At 39.2% G+C, this 22,320-nt stretch overlaps 1 protein-coding gene across 1 annotated transcript in view; it reads right to left on the bottom strand.

Moving 5' to 3' along the window:
- Window positions 1-525: 525 nt before the first annotated feature.
- The window catches only part of STX7 (syntaxin 7), a 32,129-nt gene continuing 10,334 nt past the window's right edge, over window positions 526-22,320 (bottom strand). Inside the window, exons 3-10 of the mRNA XM_030490016.1 lie at window positions 11,153-11,222; window positions 9,338-9,428; window positions 7,548-7,685; window positions 6,815-6,867; window positions 5,996-6,086; window positions 4,608-4,680; window positions 3,640-3,722; window positions 526-1,948 (exon numbers count right to left, since the gene is read on the bottom strand). Of these exons, the coding sequence (XP_030345876.1) occupies window positions 1,853-1,948; window positions 3,640-3,722; window positions 4,608-4,680; window positions 5,996-6,086; window positions 6,815-6,867; window positions 7,548-7,685; window positions 9,338-9,428; window positions 11,153-11,222 (695 nt within the window). The 3' untranslated portion in view covers window positions 526-1,852. The remainder of the gene's footprint in view (window positions 1,949-3,639; window positions 3,723-4,607; window positions 4,681-5,995; window positions 6,087-6,814; window positions 6,868-7,547; window positions 7,686-9,337; window positions 9,429-11,152; window positions 11,223-22,320) is intronic.

Below are 22,320 nucleotides of genomic sequence, written 5' to 3'. Positions count from 1 at the left end.
GGTATATAGAGTCCCAGCTTCACTCTCAGCACAAAGGCAGACACAGGAACATAGTAGCTGGGATCTCAACACACAAGAGCCCATACTGGAACCTCAATTCCCCTTTCAATCTCCGAGATTTTTTCCACATTACATAGAACATGATCATGCAGCTTCACAGGACTTATTTTTCCTCCATTGCTTTTGGAATCCAAATACAGCACAAGCCTCCTTCCTGCACCATGGATTCCCATTTCTCAAAAGTTTCATGCTATGCCAAAGAAGAGCTAGGAACAGTCTACCCGCAGCACCCACGCAGGAGCTTTCCTCCTGAGACTGGCCTCAGGTGGGAATGCAAGATCCAGGAGCATTTTCATTCACCATGTGAAGGGCAGCACAGGGACAGAGGTCCCTCTGGGCTGATCAGCCAGCAGAGCTGAAGCTCTCTGGAGTTGTTTGGAGAAGTTTCAGTCATTTACATAAAGGCAAAGACAACAACTGTGCTTGTAAAGACAGATTCCAAAAAAAAGGAACTACTAGAAAACATACCCTTTAAAAGACCTTTATTTTGGCTTCATGGTTACAATTCTGAAGTCCATTTATGCTTACAGTTAGATTGTTCCCAAATAATATTTCATATCTCACCATGTAAACAGTGCATTCTCTATCAGCCTGGTGTACAAGAACTTTATAAAATACTGATTAAGTGACTTTTTCTTCTGTACACTTTTCAGATTAGTTCATCAAGATCACTTAAAAAGGCAAATAGGTTAATTGGCATAAAAGTGTTGTTACATTTTTAAATATATTAGTACAAAATGGCACAAAAGGAAAAAGGACATTTTAACGGCTATACGCATCAAATGTCTTAAATGGTTTGAATCAGTTCAATTGATTTCAACTTCATTTCAAATACCACTCTTGAACTTGGAATTGAACTTGTAAACTGCTTTTCTTCAGCTGTATGAAAGACCTCACATACTACTTTGGATCTGTTCACAGAAACCGAATCACAGCAGTTTCAGAACAGTGACATTCAAGTGCAGTTAGGAAGCTGGGAACTTCTATTCTTCCCAGTAAGCCTAAGAATTCACAGAGTTTATTTTCATGTAGCCAAGCTCATTGATGCACACTTCAGATGCAAAGGTACCAGACGTGTGCACATAAACCACAATATTTCTTAATGCAAGAACTGAAACAAAAAATCCACATGATTACATCATCCACCCTACCTACCCTTGCAGGAGGCTTCCAGGCATAAACATGCTCAATGACAGGTACAGAGATAAATAAAGCATCTAAAAGATTTCAGGCAAACTGAAGGTTTAATTCAAAGGCTTCAGTTACAAAAGAGATATCACACCAACTTCAGCAACCTACATCTTATTTTTGAACCACCCATATCAAATGGGCATGTGAGTAGGATGGAAAGTGAGCTAGAAAGACATTTCTAACTTAAAAATAAATTCTGAGACGTGAATTCGTTGCCTCAAGCAACAATTCAGGAGTTTGTTTTGGCAGCAACATTTAGCAATATCCCAAAAGATAATTGCCTGCCCCATCAAAACAAAGTATCAGGATTTTGATCAGCCCCCTAAACCTTAAGAGGTTTTTATGTTTAAGTTAACGGAACAGTTTATGACTTCGTTTTTTTCTGGTAAGACAGCACCCACATCCAAGAGGGCAGGCAGTTATACTGATGGTAGTACTGAGAATGTTACTTCTCATGCTAAAACAAAAAGTCTTACAAAAAAAGTGAGTGTGATGAAGTACAGGACTATGTTTTTAATTCAGCTTCATGATGAACAAACCATGACTCGGAATTTCCTTTCATAATTTAAATACCAATTACAACGCTTTCTCCAGAGAAACGCTACTTACTCGTAGCTAACCATATAATGATTCCAAGAAGAAATACTCCAACAGCAAGTATAACAATGAGGATGCACATCTTCTTTCGGGATCTTTGCTGCCAATAGAGCAAAAAAACAAAAAACCCAAGTTGATTGAAAACTGCACCACCACATCAGAAGATCATTCAAATGCTTTTAAGGTCCTACTGCTTGAGCAACCTAACTAAATTGTGTCCTTACTAATGAGCCATATAAAGTTGTTCAAGAAAAAAAAAGAGCAAAGTTATCCACAACTTACTTTTATGGCTACATAATTCAAGAAAATTATTTCAGTGGTATTTTCTGGCATACATAATAAACTAATGAAAGAGAATGCAGTAACGTAATAAATGGATATAATTAGAACACTGATGGAAAGAAAACGTGAGAGAGCAGGTGACCACATAATAGAGGAAAACAGCCAATCTGCACAGTAGAGGAGGTAGAAATGGTCTGTTAGAAAAAAAATAATTTAAAGACTATTAATGTATATGCAGAAGGAGACAACAGACTGCAGTTTTAGACTTCTGGAAGATTGGCTTTTTATTACAGACAGAGTTATTTCAAAGTTGTTTTTGTCAAGTGCAACATGCTCTCAAAAAAACCCTAACACACACACAAAAAGAAAAACAAACCAACCAACCAACCCATACAGGTCTGTAAATTGAGATACCAGAGCACCCAAGACTAGCAGCAGCCTGTCATCCTTTATCTAAAGTTTATGGAATCCAAAGGTTTCCTTCACAGCAGGAAAGGAAATTACAAGTGGGTTTCACAGGCTTTTGCTGATAGCCAAGGGGTAACAAACACTCAAATCTTGGGATTCCAGGCCACAGCTGCAGAAGCAAAGCCAGGCTTTGCTCTACTTGGCAGAGGTTCTTCTGCCTGGGGTTTTTTTCCTGAACTTTGTTAGTACCGTGATAGGAGCCAACCACCATACTTAATGTGCCAGTTACTGCCACCTAGAATACAGTTCAAGGATGAATCCACTCCTTTCCCTCTCTCACTTCTGAAATCAGCAGGCAATCCTTCAGATATTTTGCCATTGATTCACTGTGCTGGCTGATGCTAACACATTAGAGGATTTAAAAGGGCGGGGGGGGGGGGGGGAGGAGAGAAAAAAGTCCAAGGACTAACTCTGACTTAAGAGGGAAGATTTACTACTAATAAGATTATTTCTAATAAGTTCCAAAAACGTTATACAGAAGTGGCATTTAAAGGTATTTAAAAGACTTTAAAAAAAGAAAAAAGTTGGAGATTTTGAAACAGGTTTTTAACATCAGGGTAGCAATTAACAGAAGCTGGATATATACGGCTTTGAGAAGATTTTAGGCAGCAAAAATCAGTACTAACTGGCAGCTTCTTCAGAAGACTTCCCTGCCTATCTTCCCTAGTCCTCCAGTTATCTTTAGAAGCTTGCTCTCCACATACAGGAACCGTTTATTTCTTGAGCTATAAAAGGAGGGGTTTGTTTGTTTGGGGGGGTTTGTTTGGTTGGTTTTGACTTATTTTTTAAACAAAGCTATAACTCCAGGTGCTCTGAAACAGCCTGGCTAATTTTACAGGAAAAGCTTTCAGAGGTCACTGACTTTTGTTTTATAGTGGCCCAGAAGTACCATAGTAGTCTAACACAATACCATGGTAGTCTAACATAAACCTTTAAGTAAGTCTCCAAGCCTTGAGGAAATCTAAACTGCAGAAGAAAGTGGAAGTCAAGACTACTGAGAAAGGACAGTTACACAGAACTTGCAGTTGGCACTGACATTACCTGGTAGTCTGCTGCTCTTGACAGCTGCTGGTTTGCTTGCTGCACATGTACATCTGCATTTTCCACATTGGCTTCTATGCTGTCTTTATTTTAAATGGGAAGAGTTAAAAGTTTTGGTCAGTCATAACCCAGCCAAAGGTTTGGAATGCTGAAATACACTTGAGAGCACCTGTAACAGCTGCCCCCCAACTGCTGGTGTCTTCATCAGTACACAGTTTTGTACCTTGATTTATGGAAGTTTGTCCCACGCTATACTTATGAGGTAGAAACTTTCAGTACTTCTACTTTTTTTCTTTATATTTTAAACCCCCCCATTTTCACTTGTCCTCCAACTTCCTACTGACTACCCTCTGCTCAGATTAAAGAAGTCCTAGAGCATATGAAATCAGAGGAAACGGACACACAGAATAGCCCATGAGGCATGACTCTAATTTGGTATTCTATCATACTGACACAGATTTAGGTTTTTTTTTATCCTGGAAAAATATGAACAGATTATGGGCTAAAGTGATAGAAAAAGCCTTAAATGTATGCTGGACATAGCAGCATGGCTGAACAGCGGACACAGAAAACATATTTTCCAATCACATTTCTTTAAAAGAATAAACCTGCCTGCATGGAGGGCAAAGCAGGAACCTTGCTGAATCTGCACACTTCTATCATTAGTTAATACAGTAAAACTGCTGACATGAACTCCAATTTTAGGTACAAACAGTTCAAAAATCTGCTCTTAAGGACACTTTATATACATGAAAAACTACATAATTATTTAAAAAACACTTTAAACACACTTTCTTAGCATATTCCCAGTCACCTCAGTCAGTTTACCCGTTACTAGGTTGCACCTGATTTGCTTTAGCATTGATATTCTCATTAGAGGAACTTTTCCAGCAAAAGGAAGTTCTACACTGGTGCTCTCCAGAGAAACAGAATAAAAAAATTTCAGAGAATGTTTCAATTGGACTTACCTATCACATCACCTTGTTCATGGATCATCATTCCTAGATCTTTAAAAATTTCATTGATGTCCATAATATCTGCCTGCATGGAAACAATCATTGCATTAATTGACATAACATACTCTAATATCTCTGTACATTTAGATACAAATGCAGCTCCTCCTCCTCCTGAGTACATATCCAGGACTTTTTACACTAAAGGATAAAAAATGTTTACTTGGAAGTCTTTTTGGTACTATGAGATCAAGTTTACCATAATCAAACTACCTGATGATAAATATGTGCACAAAGTACACTTCACATCTAAAATGGGACCTCTCATTGCTGAGGGCTTGGCTACACACATACTTGTATTAGTTTAACTGAAGGGAAAGGCTCAGGACAACTTTGCTTAAAAGCTACCCATTTAAGACAAATTAATAAAGGCATGTGCAGAAAGTATTTTGTGTTAGTTTTAGTACACCTATTGAACTAAACACATCCAAATTTTGTAAGCACCCCAATTTACAGAAATTACCTATATAATGTGGCCAGGCTATTGCACCTATATTACATTATCCTATTACTACCTGGTTATAATGAAGTGATAGATGCCATGTTACTGTCCGTATGATCTCTTCTTAACTAATGACTGATAAACGTTTAGTTCAATTCACTGTAAATTAAAGTATGGGTGACAAGGAAGAGATTACTGAAAAATTTATAGATATTATGGATTTTACCACATGCATGAGCAAGACTTCCTGACAAACTCTAGTTCCAGCACCTTTCTTATTGATGGTGGAGATGGATTTTTCCAGACTGGCTGGAAAAATCCATTTTGCCTTCACAGAAGCCTCTTGCTATCAGTATTTCATCCCACATGACAAGTTTTTTGTGTAGCTTACATCTTGTTTTTAAATGTTTTAAACTTTTTGACAAGCCCTTAATTACAGAAGTTTGAATGAAACAGAGTATCTCTGTATTTCCAAGAGTCTTCAGAAAAGCTGCTTACGAAATGAAGATGTTGAACAATACATCAGGAATTCCTGAGAGGAAAGGCATAATTTTGCTACATTTGTATTCACTGTTTAAAAAGGTTGTGCGATATGACCACTCTGCTGAAAAAAAATTATGTGGGTTTTTTTTTTTCCCATCACATGAGCACTGCCTTATTCCATACCTGAACCGCTGGAGTTAAACACCGTATCGCAACACAGCTTTCAAACAGAAGAGTTCTAATGCACATTTCACATCTAAAGGCGATATTTGTAGTTTTGAAGGAAAAAATATGCACCCACGAACAAATCCTAACTCCACAAGATTTATGTCTGTAATTAGTGCTCATGCCACTATAAAACGTTTTTTACTTTGGAAACATTAAAAGCATATTCTGCTGTAAAAGCACTTGTACTTACCTCAAGCTGCCTGATGGAAGATTCCCGCTCCTGAATAAGACGGAGATCATCTTCTGTGATTTCTTCATCTTGCACTTGTGCCTGGGGTTGACTATCAAACAAAAAAATCCCCACCCAGAACAGAATAGGCATGGTGAAAAACCACGCAGAAGAATAAAATGACAGGTAAGTACATAGGCACATACTTTACATTATCGGTTAACAAAATGTGCATTTTTACCCTTGCCTGTCTAGCTAACAAGGGGAAAAAAAAAAAAAGGATCTAACTCACCCCTTTGGTGTAGGAAACTGCCACTGTAGCAATGCTGTACACAGCATTCAGCTAGCTAGCTGGAAATTCCAAGTATAAATACAAAGGCAAAGTTTACATCCATCTGAGGGAAAACGAAACTAGCCAACAAAAAAGAATCTGAGATTGAGAAGCAGTTCTCCGAGAGTATGAAAGCAATGGGAGTTCCCGGTTAACACTTATCACAACCTAACAGTTTTGCTCTATTCACAGGGTGGACTCTGCCTACCTAAGTTTGGGTCTCAGCCCAAATATAAGACTTAGGACAGCTTAAGGAGATGACTAAAGCTGAAGCATGGGGAAAAAAGGGGAGATGTGAACCATTCTTTTTCTTCCCATCTATCACACCAAAGCCTCTTCTCTACACTTGCCTTACGGAAGAAAGCCCAAGTGAACAACCTATCCCAATTCCCTCTAGAAAAAAGCGATTGATCAGAAGAAATAATTTAAAACTAAATTGGCAGCTGGCTTCTCTGCAGGCCATTTATTATTCTGAGCTAGGTCAAGACTTATTAAGAAATTCAGCCTACCTCTCCCAAGAGACAAGTGTTCCTTCTTTGTAGGTATCTTCAGGAGCACCGCCCTACATGATCAGTGTTTAAAAGTATAAATAAAACATTATGGCCCTGAAAAGAGCACTGTCAGCATTTCTACAATGAGTCAATATTACAAGGTTTATAGTAAGTCAACTTCTTACTGAAACATGATTTAACATGTTCTCATCCTGATTTTGCTTTATGCATGCATAAAGCTGAAATACAAGCAAAACCATTCAGCTCAGCAACTGCCTGCTAAAATTTATAAGTACAGCAATGTGTATTTGGCACGGCGTGAAAAGGCAAAATTGATATGCTAACAAGGAAAAGCTCAACATCTCAAGCTCCTCAGATTTCTCCACTTTATTACTGCATAGAAATCTGGCAAGTGATTCTTCCCTGTAGGAAAAATATGTTGATATCTAAAGGTCCAGCAAAAGCATTTTAAAATCTGATAAAACCTGCTTTTTCAAGATTACAGCATGAACCTGGGGACAGTTCATGCTTTGTGTAACAAAGGCAAGGAAAAAAAATAACAGTTATTGGGGAAGCTGGGGGTGTTATTACAACTTATTTCAGCCTTTACTACAAAATCACACACAGCACGCATTCTGCAGTATTTGGAGTCAGATATGAGCTTTTGTAAATAGCGTTGGGGATGCAAGTTTGATGTAGAACACCAACATCATTGTAAACAGAGTATAACGGCACATTTTCCGATACTTACAGATACCCTTGAGCTGGCTCTTACTCTGGCTACAAAGTCTTTTTCTTTCTCAGCAGCTTGCCTTTGGAGTCTTTGGAAATTTGTTAGTGCTGTGGTGAACTCCCCAACAAGACGGTCTTTCTGTATTTTTCTTTGACGCTATAGGAGAAAAAGTTTTACCAAGTCAAATGAGCTCAGGCTTTTCAAGGCTCTGACATTTCCAGGCTGCTCAATGCTAAGCTATATATTCTTGTTTGTTTTTCTAAATAGGTGTAAGGGAAAGCTGTCTACAAAACCATTTGCAGCTGCATGGACGAACCTTCCCTCTGAGATCACAATTTGAGGCATTTAAAGAGGAAACCAACATTTTTATTTTAACAGCTGGAAATGACAAATGGGCAGGAACAAGAAAGCTTCTACCTTCCTTATTATCTGCTGATTATAAAACCTACTGTTTTAGCGTGAAATGTTTTGATCCTGTGGATGCTAAAATATGCAAAGGTGACTGAATGGGGGGAAGGGTGCAGGAAAGAAAGAACATGGCACTTCACATGTATTTTACATAAATGCTGGAAATACATATTAAGCTGCATCCAGAAGCGGGTTCACATGTCCCCTGAAGTGCTTAAGAATTGGTACAAAAATACCTGTTCTAATCTTTCGGGCTTTTTTTTAATTATTATTCTTTTCTAAGAATGTAGGGAAGGGAAGAGAAATACTGGGCACTTAGGAGAGCCTCCACCATATATCCCTAAAGGCATCGACCCTTCCTTCCACATTTCTGAGAGGCTATAATTTGCCGTTCAGCAATCTGTTCTTTATGCATTTCATCAGGAGGTAGCTTTGATGAAGATGCTCATGATAAAAGGAGTAAAAGCAAGCAGTAAACATCTCACCACCAGCTTTCCAGCTCCAAGATACAGAAACCATAAAGAAAAATTAAATAATAAACCCAAACATGCTTTGTCTGAACTAGAGGTTATACACCAAGACCAAGTTTTAACACCTCTGTTAGAAGGTTACAGTTTGACAGGATGGGCGTACATGGATTGTGGCCTGCCATTTGAATTCAGCATTTCAAGGCAATTCATTTTCCTAAAGGCTCCTTGGTAACCAGCCACTGACCAGGCAAATTGTTTGAATGACAATAACCTGAACACGTTTTCTGGGATGCTGTTGCTCTTCCCTTATTTAAGCGACAGATTTTGCAAGGATATGAAACCATACAGTGGCAGACAGGAGTGTGCTAATGACAACAGCCACTTCACGTTACCTCCTGATGAGATTTTACACAGACCTGAGACAGCAGCAGTTTAAAGACTTTACACATTGTTTTAGTAACAACTCCTGCTCACCCCTCTTAAAAAACAAAAAGCCTGTGCACAAGACATAGCACATATGCTGACCTGAGTGATATATGTACTGTGCATAATCAAATTATTTGGGCAGTGGGTTAACAGGACTGGCCACCTGCCCTGATTCCTTGACCCTGGAAGCAGTCAGAGTGCCCACAGAGTCAGCATACCTGCAACAGATTACAAGGTGCCCAGCTACCTGAAATCACAAGCACAGCGCACTGCCTCGATTCCTACCATTTCAGGCAAACTACCTCATTCCTGATACACAAAAACAACTTTGGGACAAGTACAGACTGCAACAGTGTCCCTGTTCTGCAAATATGTTGACTAACTAAGCAATGCTTTGAAAGCCTGGTGAGGAGCACAAAAATAGGCATGCAGAACTGAAGTCACTCAAATACTCTACATGAGCCGACATGATAGTCAAACAAGGCATGCTCTTTGGTTTTATACCTGTTCACTTGTTGCAGGCAATGATCCGAATTCTTTAATGTGTTTGTCAGTTTCTTTGGCAAGCTGGTTGGTGTATTGCTGCTTCTGCTGCCTAAAACCAAATGCAAAGTTTCATTAGAGACCATTGGCTTACTTCGTTTGAATTTCACTGATCCTTAGAAACACAGCAGTACTAAACACTGCTTTTAAAGTGCACAAAGCCATCTTTACTCTGTTCTTCACTGTAAAGGTGTGACATCACGGATTCCAGGTGGGACAGATGATTAAGAAGGTGTGTTCCTCAGTGTGACAGCATCATTACTCACTGTTTAAAACATGCTTTCATAGTCCTTTTGAGGCTATCAATAGTTGGAAACACCTGGTCATTTCCAAGTTCAGAATAACTACAGAAAACACCATGAAAGCTTAACGAAAGAGATCTATATTCTCCCATGATACAATAGCTGTGAACTTAGCTGAAGACTTCATTATTTACTAATAGCTTTAATAGTGGTTAAAAAGAAGCCTGTCTTCAATAGCATTGCCTTTTTTTTTTTTGTCTCTTTGCTTTTGATGTTATCACACACTCCTTTACCAATCTTCACATTTATTTCTTGGAGCAACTCAAATTCTTTATCTGCTTTTGCATCCTCCTCCCCAGTGTACATAAAAAGGTTTTATCTGAAAAGCTATTAGCAAACAATCAATAGAAATATTAAAATAACCAAATAACTCTTCAGATATGTACCAATGTGAAAGGAAAGGCCAAATATCCAAGTAAAAAAGGGACAGATAAAAACTCAAGGAAGCTTACTATATATGTTACTTCCATAAAGGGACTGGAATATGTCTTTCACAACAGTTTCTGTCCTGTCTAGTTGTGAATTTATGCCTAGATTCTGTCCGGTTATCGCATAAACTGTGCATGTTGATCTTCACCTATTCAGAGTCTTCACTAGGATATCCATGGTGGATTGCACTTGACTAATGTTATGGGCCCTAAACTTGGGCTATTACAAAGCAATTTGGCTGTTCACACAAAATGAATGTGGTCCAATACACACCTCCTACTACTATTCAGTGGCCACAGTTCAGCACTAACCACACTGAAAACTGCCAACTTTCTCACCCACAGGGTTAGCACGACATGTCACTTATGTGCATTTATGATCCTGATATTAATATGGTAAAGGAGTTTAACGGAAAAAATCATACCGGTTCATTAGACCATGAAGAGAAGGGGAGAGCAGCTGACTATCTCTGCTAGTGGCATACCAATGTAAGTCCACCTTCAGGTGACTGAACTACAACACAGCATCTGCCTTGGAGCCTTATTTCACTTCTGTTATTTTAGTATTTCTGTTACATGTTTATTTTGTAACACTATCCCTTACCGTAGCTTTCATCACGAGAAAGACATTCCCTTCTCTCCCCAAGTATCGGCTCTCACAACCCCCCCTCCCCAATATAATCATTACCTTGTGAAACTTAGACAGATTTGAAGAGTTGGCTGGAGTAGAGGGTACGGGTGTTTGTTTTTTAAACAGTGATATTGTCCTGCCACTTCCCCTTGGCTGACATACAGCATAGGTTTTACACATGTATTGATACTGCAGGCAGTGTACATGGGCAAAACAGCTGACTCTAGTTTACAGACTATCCAAGGTTAATTTTAAAAGACACATCTCGACATTTAAGTTTCAAGTATTTCTCTATCCTCGCCTTTCTCGGCAAGATCAAGCACTGTGCCTAACAAAAAAAAAACCCCACCTCAACACCTACCAGGAGACTGTTTACAATGCAATGAAATTAAACGTTTTCATGTGAAGTACTCACAGCTGTTGCCTCAACTCAGGCGTGTCCTGTGGTGTTCCAAGCTGATGTAGTATTCTTTGTATTTCAGCAGCTGTTTGTGAAGAGGAAGAGCAATTTTAATGGGGCATGGACAATTCCCCACTTAATTTTATGCATTTTTGCTTGACAAGTCTAAAGACAAAAAAGTTGACAGAACCCGATACACAGAAGTTTTTCAACCTACTACAAAGACTCCACTTAACAAGTCCCACAACAACTAGTGAATGATTTTTGCCCAATCATAAGCCCACGGCTTCTTAGAAAGAATATGAATGTATTCAAGTGTCTAGGCAGAAACAGACAATTTAAAGAACAGTTAAATTATAATTATAATAAGTATAAATCAGGCCTTTTAAAATTAATTTTTAAAATAAGCAGCACAATTCTTATTCTGGTTTAATCATATTTTGCACATGTAATTTTGGAAAGCCACATTAAAGACTGCCATGAGATTATCATACACAAATCTTTCAGAATCAGTGCACTGATGAAGAGACAGCAACAAAGGATTTAGGGGCTTACAGTACATAAAAAAATTTAAACCTGTGTCCAGGTTTAAACTATAATCTTGAAATCGTTACAGTTTTAAATGTGCAATACAAATCACCAATGATTTTTCAGTGTATTTCATAAAATATATTAGTTTTGAACTGCAAGAAGTGGCACATCATCTGAGTCTTATTTTCAGCTTAATATATTTAACTGTCACATGAGAAAGCAAGGAAAAAGCCAGACACTTCAAGGATATGCAGTTTATCACACTGCAAAACTAATATCCTCTATGTGTTTCACCTTGATTTAACACCTTCATATGTTCTAAAACAAAAGAATACATATGCAAAATAATTTCTTTTTGCTTGACCTCAGCTAGGAGTAGACTTGTCTTCCTTGTATTTCTGTGGCCCTCTCCAGGCAGACTGGTATACCACAGTCGGTAGAAAATATGATGGTCTGTTATTATGTGGGATCCTGAGTTTATATTTTTTTCCTAAACACAGTTAAATTACAGTAAAAGGCATCTCTAAGCAATGAGGAAAACCTTAAAACAAACAAACAAAAAACCCCAGACAAAATAACTAAGTATTTTTCCATACACTGTGGAAGAGATCTGTAACAGACAGAACTTAATAAGGAAGTTACCCGTGTCCCCTGTTAAGCATATAGATAGAACCAGAATTCCTTAGCAAATTTTTAGTAATACTATTAATTCTAATTTTTGTTTCATAACAACTCTCCAGTGAATTAGATAATATTGGATTTTCTACACTGCTTTACACAACGTCCCAATGTCATCAACAACTGCTATAGCAAATTCCTTCTGAACACACCCTGGCAATTGAAAATATCAGAAAAAGGGTAAAGTTAGTACCTAAGTTTTTCATGAGATAAAAATCACATACTTCAGATTTCTTTGGGGAAATTGAGGGGACACAAGCTACTGAAAGAATTACTGAAGGGAACAGCAGTGTCACATGGGTTTCACACAGCGTGTATTTTAATTAAGTTGAAAAGCAGCAAATCACCAGTGAAAACTTTGGAATTTTCCCTACAGTTGCCCCCTGCCACAAGCACCAGCTCTTCCTTGTGTGGTGGAGGGCTCCTGCCTGACGGGACCGCGGAACTGTGTGGCCCACGACACTTCTCCTGGGCACCTAGCGCTGGTCACAAGTAATGATAAACACAGACTTTGGGCAATTCAGCTTTCTTTTTATGTTCAGTGTAATGCAGTTTTAACAAAAAAAGAAGATAACTGGCTGGTATTATCTTCAACAGTGGCGGAGACAGCTGGGTTTATTCAGCCTAGAGAAAAGAAGGCTCAGGAGAGACCTTACCATCATTTTTAAAAGGGTGGCTAAAAAGAAGATGGAGACTCCCTTTTTCCAAGGAGTCACATGGAAAAGATGAGGGGTGATGGGCACAAGTTACTCCTGGGAAGATTCTGACTGGACACAAGAGGAAAATTTTTCACAGTGAGAACAATCCGCCACTGGAATAATCTCCCCAGGGAAGTGGTGGATTACCCAGCACTGGACACTTTTAAGATTCAGCTGGACAGAGTGCTGGGACATCTAGTCTAGGCCATGCTTTGCCTAGAAAGGTTGGACCAGATGATCCCTGAGGTCCCTATGAGTCTAGTATCTATAAAACTGAACACAAATTATCCTTTGTTTGTTCCAAGGCACTCTCCCCTCTAATTCAAGAGCCAAAGAGCTCAGTGATTCTGTATGTACTTTTACAGGGAAAGTTAAAAAGAACCAACCAACCAAAACCCCAAAACCAACAAAAAAAGCCCCCAACGCAAAACAAACGGCAAGCACTCTGTCAACGGCTGTTTTGCAGACAGAAAAAATACCAGTGTGTCCTACCGCCACCTAGAGATGTATTATTTAACTGCAAATAAAGAAAATACAGGAGTTTGTTTTAATTCTCTGAAACAAAGCCTATACTTATAATATTTGCATTCCCAGTTCGATCACATCCGTCTTCTAAAACTGAACACAAGTAGATAATGGAGGGGAAATTAAAAGCCAGCACCGCATAGCTGGTCAGTCATACAATTCCAAACCGAGGGAAGTTCATCCCAGCTCAGGTCAGGATTCAAGAACGCAGCATATTAGAATACATTTTACCAAGAAGTCTATTAAGTCTGCATCAGCATCACAAAATGCTAATAGGGTTTCAAATCTCAAGGTGAAAAAAAGTATAAAATCAATTAAAGGAAAAAAACCCCAAAGCACAGATTTTTCTGGGCTTCCTGTAATTTAGCATTTTCCACCCTAACCTTTCACAATAAGGATATTATTCAGAAAAAAATAGCATTTCTCTTCTAATTCTTTTGTTCATATGAAGTACACTTCATATTAACATGATTGAGTTGTATTCAGGATAAAAAATATATTTCTTTCTAGCCTTCTAGTTCTTTTGGTTGGATAATTTTTTTAACAGATTTCTTACTCTAGCTACTACTTCTTCAGACATTTGATATAATATTATACATATGATCACAAAACCACCTAAACCACAGACATTTGTCCAGACTCAAAACCTCATACAGCTTTACTGCTAAAAACAAAACTTGAAATAGGCAATAAGACATTACCACCTGGACCACAGATGTAAGGTGTCTTGTATGCACCTTACATCTCATGTATGAACAGAGATCTTGCAGAATTTGATTCAAAGCTTCAAACCTTCTTAGATAAAAGTCAATATCCCTTCCTTTCCTTGAGGGAAAAGCAGGGTAGCTTTAGTCTCTCCTCCTGAAGGAGAGACTGTAGAAACACCTCTCCTGGCTCCTTCTACTGCCCCATTTGGGAAACAAGCAGGAAGAGGATCTTGGCACTGAAATGGAGAGAGCAAACCTGCTGAAAACCCGGGATTACTTTTCATTAAGCAAAGATCCCTTATTTCCTAGCTTCACTGCTGACAGGGTATTTATAAGGGTACTGCCTCCCTTATAACCAACTTTTTGCCCCTGTACAAGTTGTTCGTGCTGACACGCCAAGGCACCTGGCAGCTGCTTTGGTGCCTCTCAATCCATCAGTAGTACTCAAGTGTCCTGGAGAGCCAAAGGCTTAGGCCCAACTCACAAAGTCCTAGTTCTGCACTATAAACATACTGGTAACAATGAGGCATCAAAGATCAGAGCACAGTTTTGATGGGTTCCTAGGTTACCTCACCCTTTAGGTATTCACTCTTCCCGATTCTTCTAACTTCCCTAGGAGCTTTAAAAGACAGCAGCAATATGACTACCAAAGGTCCCTCCTGGGCATTACCAACCCTGTAACAGAGCCTGACTGGATCTTGTGCATGATTTTAATCCATTTCAGTGCAAAGTCTGACACTTTAACTCAGGTTCCTTGGCTATGTACAGCTAGCTGCTGGACTTTGCTCAGGAGCTGCAGAAGGGCACACACTGTGTGCATGCAGGTGGTCTGCACCAGTCACCAGGATATGCAACAGCCTCCATCAGAGGCATGCAATCTCCTGCAGCCACTTCTAGACTGAAGATCAGGGTAGATGTTTGCATATAATGCAGATCCACAGCTCTTTCATACTGCAACTTTGCAGGAGCAGCACCTTGCCAGCTGTGGGCTGGCTATGAGCCACCACAGAAGGCAAGTCCCCACTAAGAACCGGGCAGCGCAGGGATCAGGGTACACGATACTGTGCAAGCAAAGTGCATTCTCCCCAACCAATTCCTATCTCACATCCAAAAGAAAATAATCTCGCTTTTTCCACCTGGAAAATTAGTCTTATATTAGAAAGAAGCAATACTGCATTAGTAAGAAGACTTTTCGCTTGTCTTTGTGGCATTCCTGATGTAGATGTCATAACTATTAGCTGATGAAAGCTATTCGGCTACTCTCAGGTCTGTCACATGCTCAGGAACAGGCCAGACACGGTTAATGATGAGCCAGAGAAACAATTAAGACCTAACCTGAATTCCTACAGAGAGAACTATTTAAGACTCAGCTCATGTTTGCTTTTACCTAGCCAAACAGTTGTTCCATTTCTAGTCAATGGAAGCTCTCTGTCTACAAAGAAAAAAAAAAAAGGAAAAAAAAGAAAAGAAGGGAGCACAGACAAAAATACTATCTCATATAAAAGGCTGCCATTTCTCTAAATGAGTTACAGGAGTAGCAAGATTCACAGTGGAAATATTTATATTTTTTAACAGGTAGGAGTAATTGAGAACCATGTTCCTCCAGATCTGCAATACATATTATTTTTTCCTTAGATAAAAATGTATTTCATATACTGGATCACACACTGCCCTTGCTTAACAGCTGGCTTTTAGGTGGCTAGGAAGAAGAAAGTTTCATCTCCTTTCTCCTCATCTTCCCTTGTTTTTTAGCTGGCTCTGCAAGGCTGTTCCATTACCACAAGTAAATCCATGCTCATATAACTGCTCCTGGGACATGAAAATGTTTGAGATTACACAGGAAATTTCAAACTTCAAATAAAGATACAAATAAACTAACACAATGAAGACCAAAACAAAAAAACTTTTTGCCTCTAAGAACACAGGAGCAAACAGTATCACCCCCAACTGAGAATCAGTAATCGTTGTACAGGCTGTTGAGCCACAGTACTGTTGCAGAATAAAAGGTGAAAAAGCGCCTTCAGTAAAACCCTAATGTTTGAAAGGCAAAGAAGTAAGAGGAGGGAAATGAAGAAAGGACTGTAGGTCACCCACCTTCTCTGGCAGGACTGAGAAGGTGCAAGCACCACATTCATCCCTAGCATGAGACAAGGGAAACTGAGGATGATCTTTGAACACTTACAGTAACTCCAGCTACAGGAGAGAAACTTTCCCAGGTTACTTACAATCAGCTATCTTCCTATCTTAACCTCAATTCTATTTAACATTTGGAAAAATCAAATGTTTAAACCCTCCAGCAGCCATGACCAAGTTTGCTGCAGCTTTACAGCTGGAGAGTGACATCTATCAACCCATAATCCACAGAGTACTATAAAGAAGGCCACAACATAGAAGCATGAAACTGGAGGAAGAAGTGTGTTTCATGAATGCTACTTGTTACCCCTTTGCAGCCTGGAACCTCACTTCTAACTGGGGTCACACAGGATTGTATTATAGCCATCCAGCTACAGTTTGCTACAGTCCAAGCCAGACCCACCACCTTGCCCAGTTTCATGAAGCTACTGTCTAATGCTTCCACAGGAAATGCGGCACCCATTGGGTGTGCATGGAAAAAACACCAGTAGCAACATGAGCAACAAACACCAAGACATTGTACTGTAAAGGACAAGAACCAGACAAGCAGGCAGGGCAAGTACAATGAAACCTGCCCTTCAGAACAGCAAGGCTTGGGACCTGTCATGGGAAGGAGTAGTAAAGCAGCATTCCAACCAGCAGCTACAGCTGCTCCTGAATACTAACTGTAATGGTGAAGATCTCCCCTCATGCCACTATCTTTTACTTAAAAAGGGACATAGAGGGTTTTAGTCACTGCCTAAAGTTCGCAGGACTAAAATGAACAGTGGGGATTTAAAGCCATTGATTTTCAGTCATATTCCTAGTTCCTGAACCCAAAGAGAGTAAACAGAATCAGCAAAGCATTCCTTTGTGGCACCAAATGCAAAGTCTGCTCCACGTGAGGCTCAGGCTCAGCTATGGCTTCATAAGGCAAATAAGCAGCGAATACACCACCAGCATAGTCACTATTTAGAAATGCTTTGTCAGAGACCTTACATGTGCTGCCACCGGTTGGGTAACTATGAAGAAACTTCCTAGTTGTTTCCAGCTGAACAAGTGAGTCAACTGCACACAAGTTGCAGATTAAGTTGTGTGGAATCTAATAAACTTCAGAGTCATTTCAGAGCAGGCTACTGGAATAGAAGAATTATTTGTAAAAATTACACCAGATCAAACTGCTTTTGCCTCGGGACAACAGACTTCCTCAATTTATTCAAATTCAATTCGATGTGTTTTCCTTCTGCACATCAATAGAGGGTACTTGACTAAAGATGGACAGAGACTGCAGAAAACATACCTGGATCAATCTTTTATAAAAGCTGTTGCACATAGCAACCTAAGGCAGTTGCAATAGATTCAGCAGACTGACGTTTTATGTACATGCATAAGTTCCTCTTTAAAGCTGCTAGTGTAGTTCACACTAGAATTTTAAATAGATCACATTGCCACGGTGCTAACCCTGCTTTAACCAAGGGTAACAGTTTACTAGAGGAATCAAATCTAGGACACCAGCCAACAGACCCCAGCTTAGTAAAAAGCTCACCTAATTGGAATCAAGTATCTAAAAACATCAGTAATTTGGTTTTATTTGCTTTATTCTGTCTTAATGTATAATACTAATTATTCTAAAACAGGATAATACATTGGCACAGAGAAAGAGAGTAACTGAAGTATGTGTGGGAAGGAGAAAATAAAATGAAGATGGGGATGAAGAATGTCCTCAGAGTTCTAAGGACTAAAGACTCGTTAAGCATGGAAGAGTGGGGAAATATCACTTCTTTTACCCTTTCCTGCTGGATTTTATTACAGCTTCTAGCATTTGTGAATAGAATCATGCCCTCAAGTGACCAGGAACACCACCGACAATGCCTGGAGTTCAGGATCTGCCTTCAGTTTCTTCAGTGCTGTTGTAATTATTCCATGCTAGCATTCTACCATCTGCAATGGCCTTTCAAGGACACTGTGAAGTGGGATTGAAGTAGTGCCTGTTCTTCTAATGCGGGCGTAGAGCACACTAAATACACATTGTGTGAGTGCACAATAACTGATCATGTGGTCAATTACTACTGCTCAGCCAAGGCGAAGTCACTAAATCAAGTTACAATCACTTTTTATTAATATCTTAGAGTGTCTGTGGTAACTCCGTGAAGCGCCAAAGTCTAAACTTTTCTCTAAAGAATACCAGTAGCTTATTAAATTACAAAAATGACACGATTCTGCAGTAAACAGCAACTGCACGAACACCATAAACCCAACTCACCTACATAAAGAAAGCCCGTTTTTCAAGGTCAGATCATGAATACCAGAAGCTAACTCGAGCTCTTTAGTCCCCACCTTGCCCAGACTAGTTAACTAAGGCAATGCAAAACTGTGTAGGACAAGGAAAAAAAAAAATATCTGCCTTTTCTGCCCACACTGACATAGATAGCATGCTGAGGTGTACATGGAAGACCTGCTTTTCACTCTATTCTGCTGCTAGCAGAGAATAAACCCCTGTCAAGCAATCAATAAACCCCTGTCCCTCTTGTGCACTGTCACCTACATAAGACATTGTTTCATATGTCAATTTCCACAGAACCAAAATATTTTTAACAAACAACAGAAAATGCCAAAAAAATATTAACAACACTCTCCAAATTCATTAAAAAAAAGAAACAAAAAATCTGTGAGGCGTACTACTTTAAGAATATATGCCACTTTACACAGTACAAAGCCCTTAGGAACAGCGTGCAAATAATTCAAGCTTGACGTTTTCAGAAATAGTTTATTTCTAAAAGAACTGTGGGTTTCATGACCTCACCTCTTTTAGAAAGACCCGAAATACCTGAATTTCTCCGCCTATTATACTCCATATGTAAATTACAACTTGAGTGTAGCAGATTCAAGTTCAATTCCTCAGCCTTGAAAAAGCCCAGAACATGGAATATGAAGGACTATAAACTGGTGCTTAAAACCCCTAAATAACCAGCCTTTTCCAGATCTTACTGAAATTCCATCCTAAATCCAAGAAACCTTCCTGACAACAGCTACAATAATAAGAAAGGTTTGTTCTAACTAGTATGTTCCCACAGTTAAATTCTAGTTAACTGCAGCTGGCAATATCATTAAAAGTCTCAACAAACTCTGCTTTAAGCCTATTTGCTTTAAAACCACACCTGTACAAAACCGCACTTTAAATATAGACAAAACAGAATTTTGCTTTCATATGGGTTCAGATTTCAACACCTCAGTGATTTCATTCACTTTTCACTCTCCCATCTGTATCGTTCTCTAGCTAAAGAATAATCATGCGAATCTGTTGGTGTTACAAACATAGTGGCAGACATAGTTTTTCATCAATGGTTCAGCCTGTTTTAGCTACCTATCAGGCTTAAACCACAATAAAAAGGCACATATCAGAACTCTAGTATTCTTCAGGGCTTAATCTGTGTTTATGATTTTCTACAGTTACATAAAATGAAAGGGAAAGTCATACAATTAAGGTAATTCAACTCCCACTTTAACAACATCCAGTGAAAATACCGGCTTAGAGAAAACTTGGGATGCAACAGAAATTGGACTAACTTGCTGTCACATGACAGAGGGATCTCTGCTGGCTGCAGCTTCTGGGAATGTGCTCTATATGAACTGATGTTTGTGCTACCTCAATGAACACAAAGTCAGCAGAAGTCAGGAGTCCTTATAAGAAAGACTATCTCAAAGCCAGGCAGACTCCCCATAACAATATGTGGATTGTGGCTACCGAACTTTATTTATTTACTTATTTAATCTGGCAGTATGCAAAGTGTATATTTCTCCAGCTGGGCTGATTTTCAGTGTGTGTGAACAAGTCAAACACCCTATCACTGACCTTGCCAATAGTGAGCAAGGGTAGATTATGCCATTCTCACTGACTTCGCAACCATCACTGCACAAAATCCTGCCACAGCCTTTATAAACTGGGGGAGCTGGGAAGGGAGAGGTAGGAAGGGAATATGGATGCCTCACTTCAGTTAGCATAGTTTCTATAACTCTGAGTACAGATAGCAAAGCAGAAATTTCTAAAACTTAAAGCTTGAGTGTACTTTATCTAAGCCAGGCTTTGTTCTTTGTTTCCAAGCAAAAACCAGCATTCTAAACTGTTTCTAAACCAAAGCTCCCAAAGCCTGGCTTAAGATGTCAGTGGAGGCATGATAGTTACCTATCTAGGCTGTATTGTTCTTGCTTTCTTCAGGGACTGCACTGACACATGCAATAGCTACAAAGAAAATATTACAAGCAAAGCAAAACAAAGGTATATAAGTTTGCTTCCTCAATGACCCATGCATGGGAGAAAGACTAGAGAAGTAGTATGTGGGGGGAGGAAGAACCACGGCTGGTTACTTCTTCTTGCACTTTCTGTCAGCAACACAACTTAAATCCTTACAGCTGAGCAGGAAGCCCCTACTCCTCTAACCATATCCTTCCTACCCTTATAACTGTGGAGTTGTCCCTGTAGATGAATGCACTTCCCATGTTGCTCCCTCTTGGGAACATCTTCTTAAATAAAATGCTTTCCATCATTTTGCTTCACACAGAGAATCTAATGTTTAAAATGCAGAAAACTGTCAGATTTCAAAGAACTGCTGCCCCTCACCTTCGCAGCTGTAAGAAGTCTGAAAGTAGCATATTTTAAAGCTTTTCAATTGGGCTTTTGCTTTACTTCTTCTACTTTCATCTTTTCCATTTGTTGAAAGATCAGACATCCTATTGCAGAATTTGTTACATGCTCTTCAAGAAGAGGAGAAGGAAAAAAATATAAGCAAAGAAGAAGTCACAATATGGACTCATACTCTTATCCCACTAGGCATATCCCTAGTATGATAAATTAACATGCCTGGTAGAAATACAGATTTGTAAGCAGGCAGGACTTGTTTTGCTAAATTAAAAAAAAAAAAATACATAAAAATATATATATTGTTAGCTTATCTTGTTTCTGTGTATCACACTCATTACTTGTCTATTCAGTTCCTGTAAACAAGTGGCCAACAGGCAATATTTCAAGGAAACATTGAAGGAAGGGATGGACATTTCTCTCAAGTTAATAGCAGCTGCCATTAAGCTGCCACATAAGTGAAAGCGCAACATATGAAACCCAGTTCTGGAACTACTGCTCCTTCAGTAAACACTGATAATAAGTTCTCCATTTGAAAGCCCAGACAGGTTGGAGCACTACACCCTGCGTCATTCTTTATATTCTGTTCTCCCTATTTCTGTCCTTCATATTCAGAAAGTTAGGGACAAACCTCAACCACCTTTAAAGTCATATTTCAAAAGTCCAACACAATGTGTGTGATCTTGTTTTATAATCAGATAAAAGATAAGCCTAGAATGAGAATTACAGTTGCTTTGGATCCGATTCCAGACAGACTTTCAAACCTTAATCATAAGTTTTGTTCTAGTAAGACAGAAATTTAGCAGCTGCCTAAGTCTAAGAGGTACCAAAGCTCTTTATACACTTCCTTGCTTTTATTATTTAAATCTGAAGTCTCCCTAGCTGTTTACAGATCTGCTTCTCATCACTGTTAACCCAGACCCAAAACCAAACCAGTAAGACATGGCTTGAAGGCAGCACTGACCTCGCCAAGCTTCAGCACACAACGCTGCAGCTCATCCAAGCACATGTGATTCAGGCTCCCCTGGTTTTACAACACTGCTCAAAGACAGTCACATGGATTCTCTAAGAATGCTAGGAATGGGTCTGAGAGCCTAACCGTCCTGCTCCTGCCTGTGGCCTGCTGCTCTACATTGGATGTTAAGAAGAGCCTTAAGCTTTGCAATTCTAGCTGCTCAGTGGAACACTTTTAACAAAAGTCATGGAAAAATGCTCCGCAGACTAGTTCCCTAAATGTCAGCTCAGAGGTGTCGCTGATAAAACATGAGTTTCAGGCTGAGGAAAGTAGGCTCCATT

Source organism: Strigops habroptila, chromosome 6 (assembly GCF_004027225.2).
Source record: "Strigops habroptila isolate Jane chromosome 6, bStrHab1.2.pri, whole genome shotgun sequence".
In the NCBI taxonomy this organism is placed as follows: Eukaryota; Metazoa; Chordata; class Aves; order Psittaciformes; family Psittacidae; genus Strigops; species Strigops habroptila.
The sequence above is the reverse complement of the archived record's forward strand: the minus strand, read 5'-3'. Positions and strand labels throughout refer to the sequence as shown.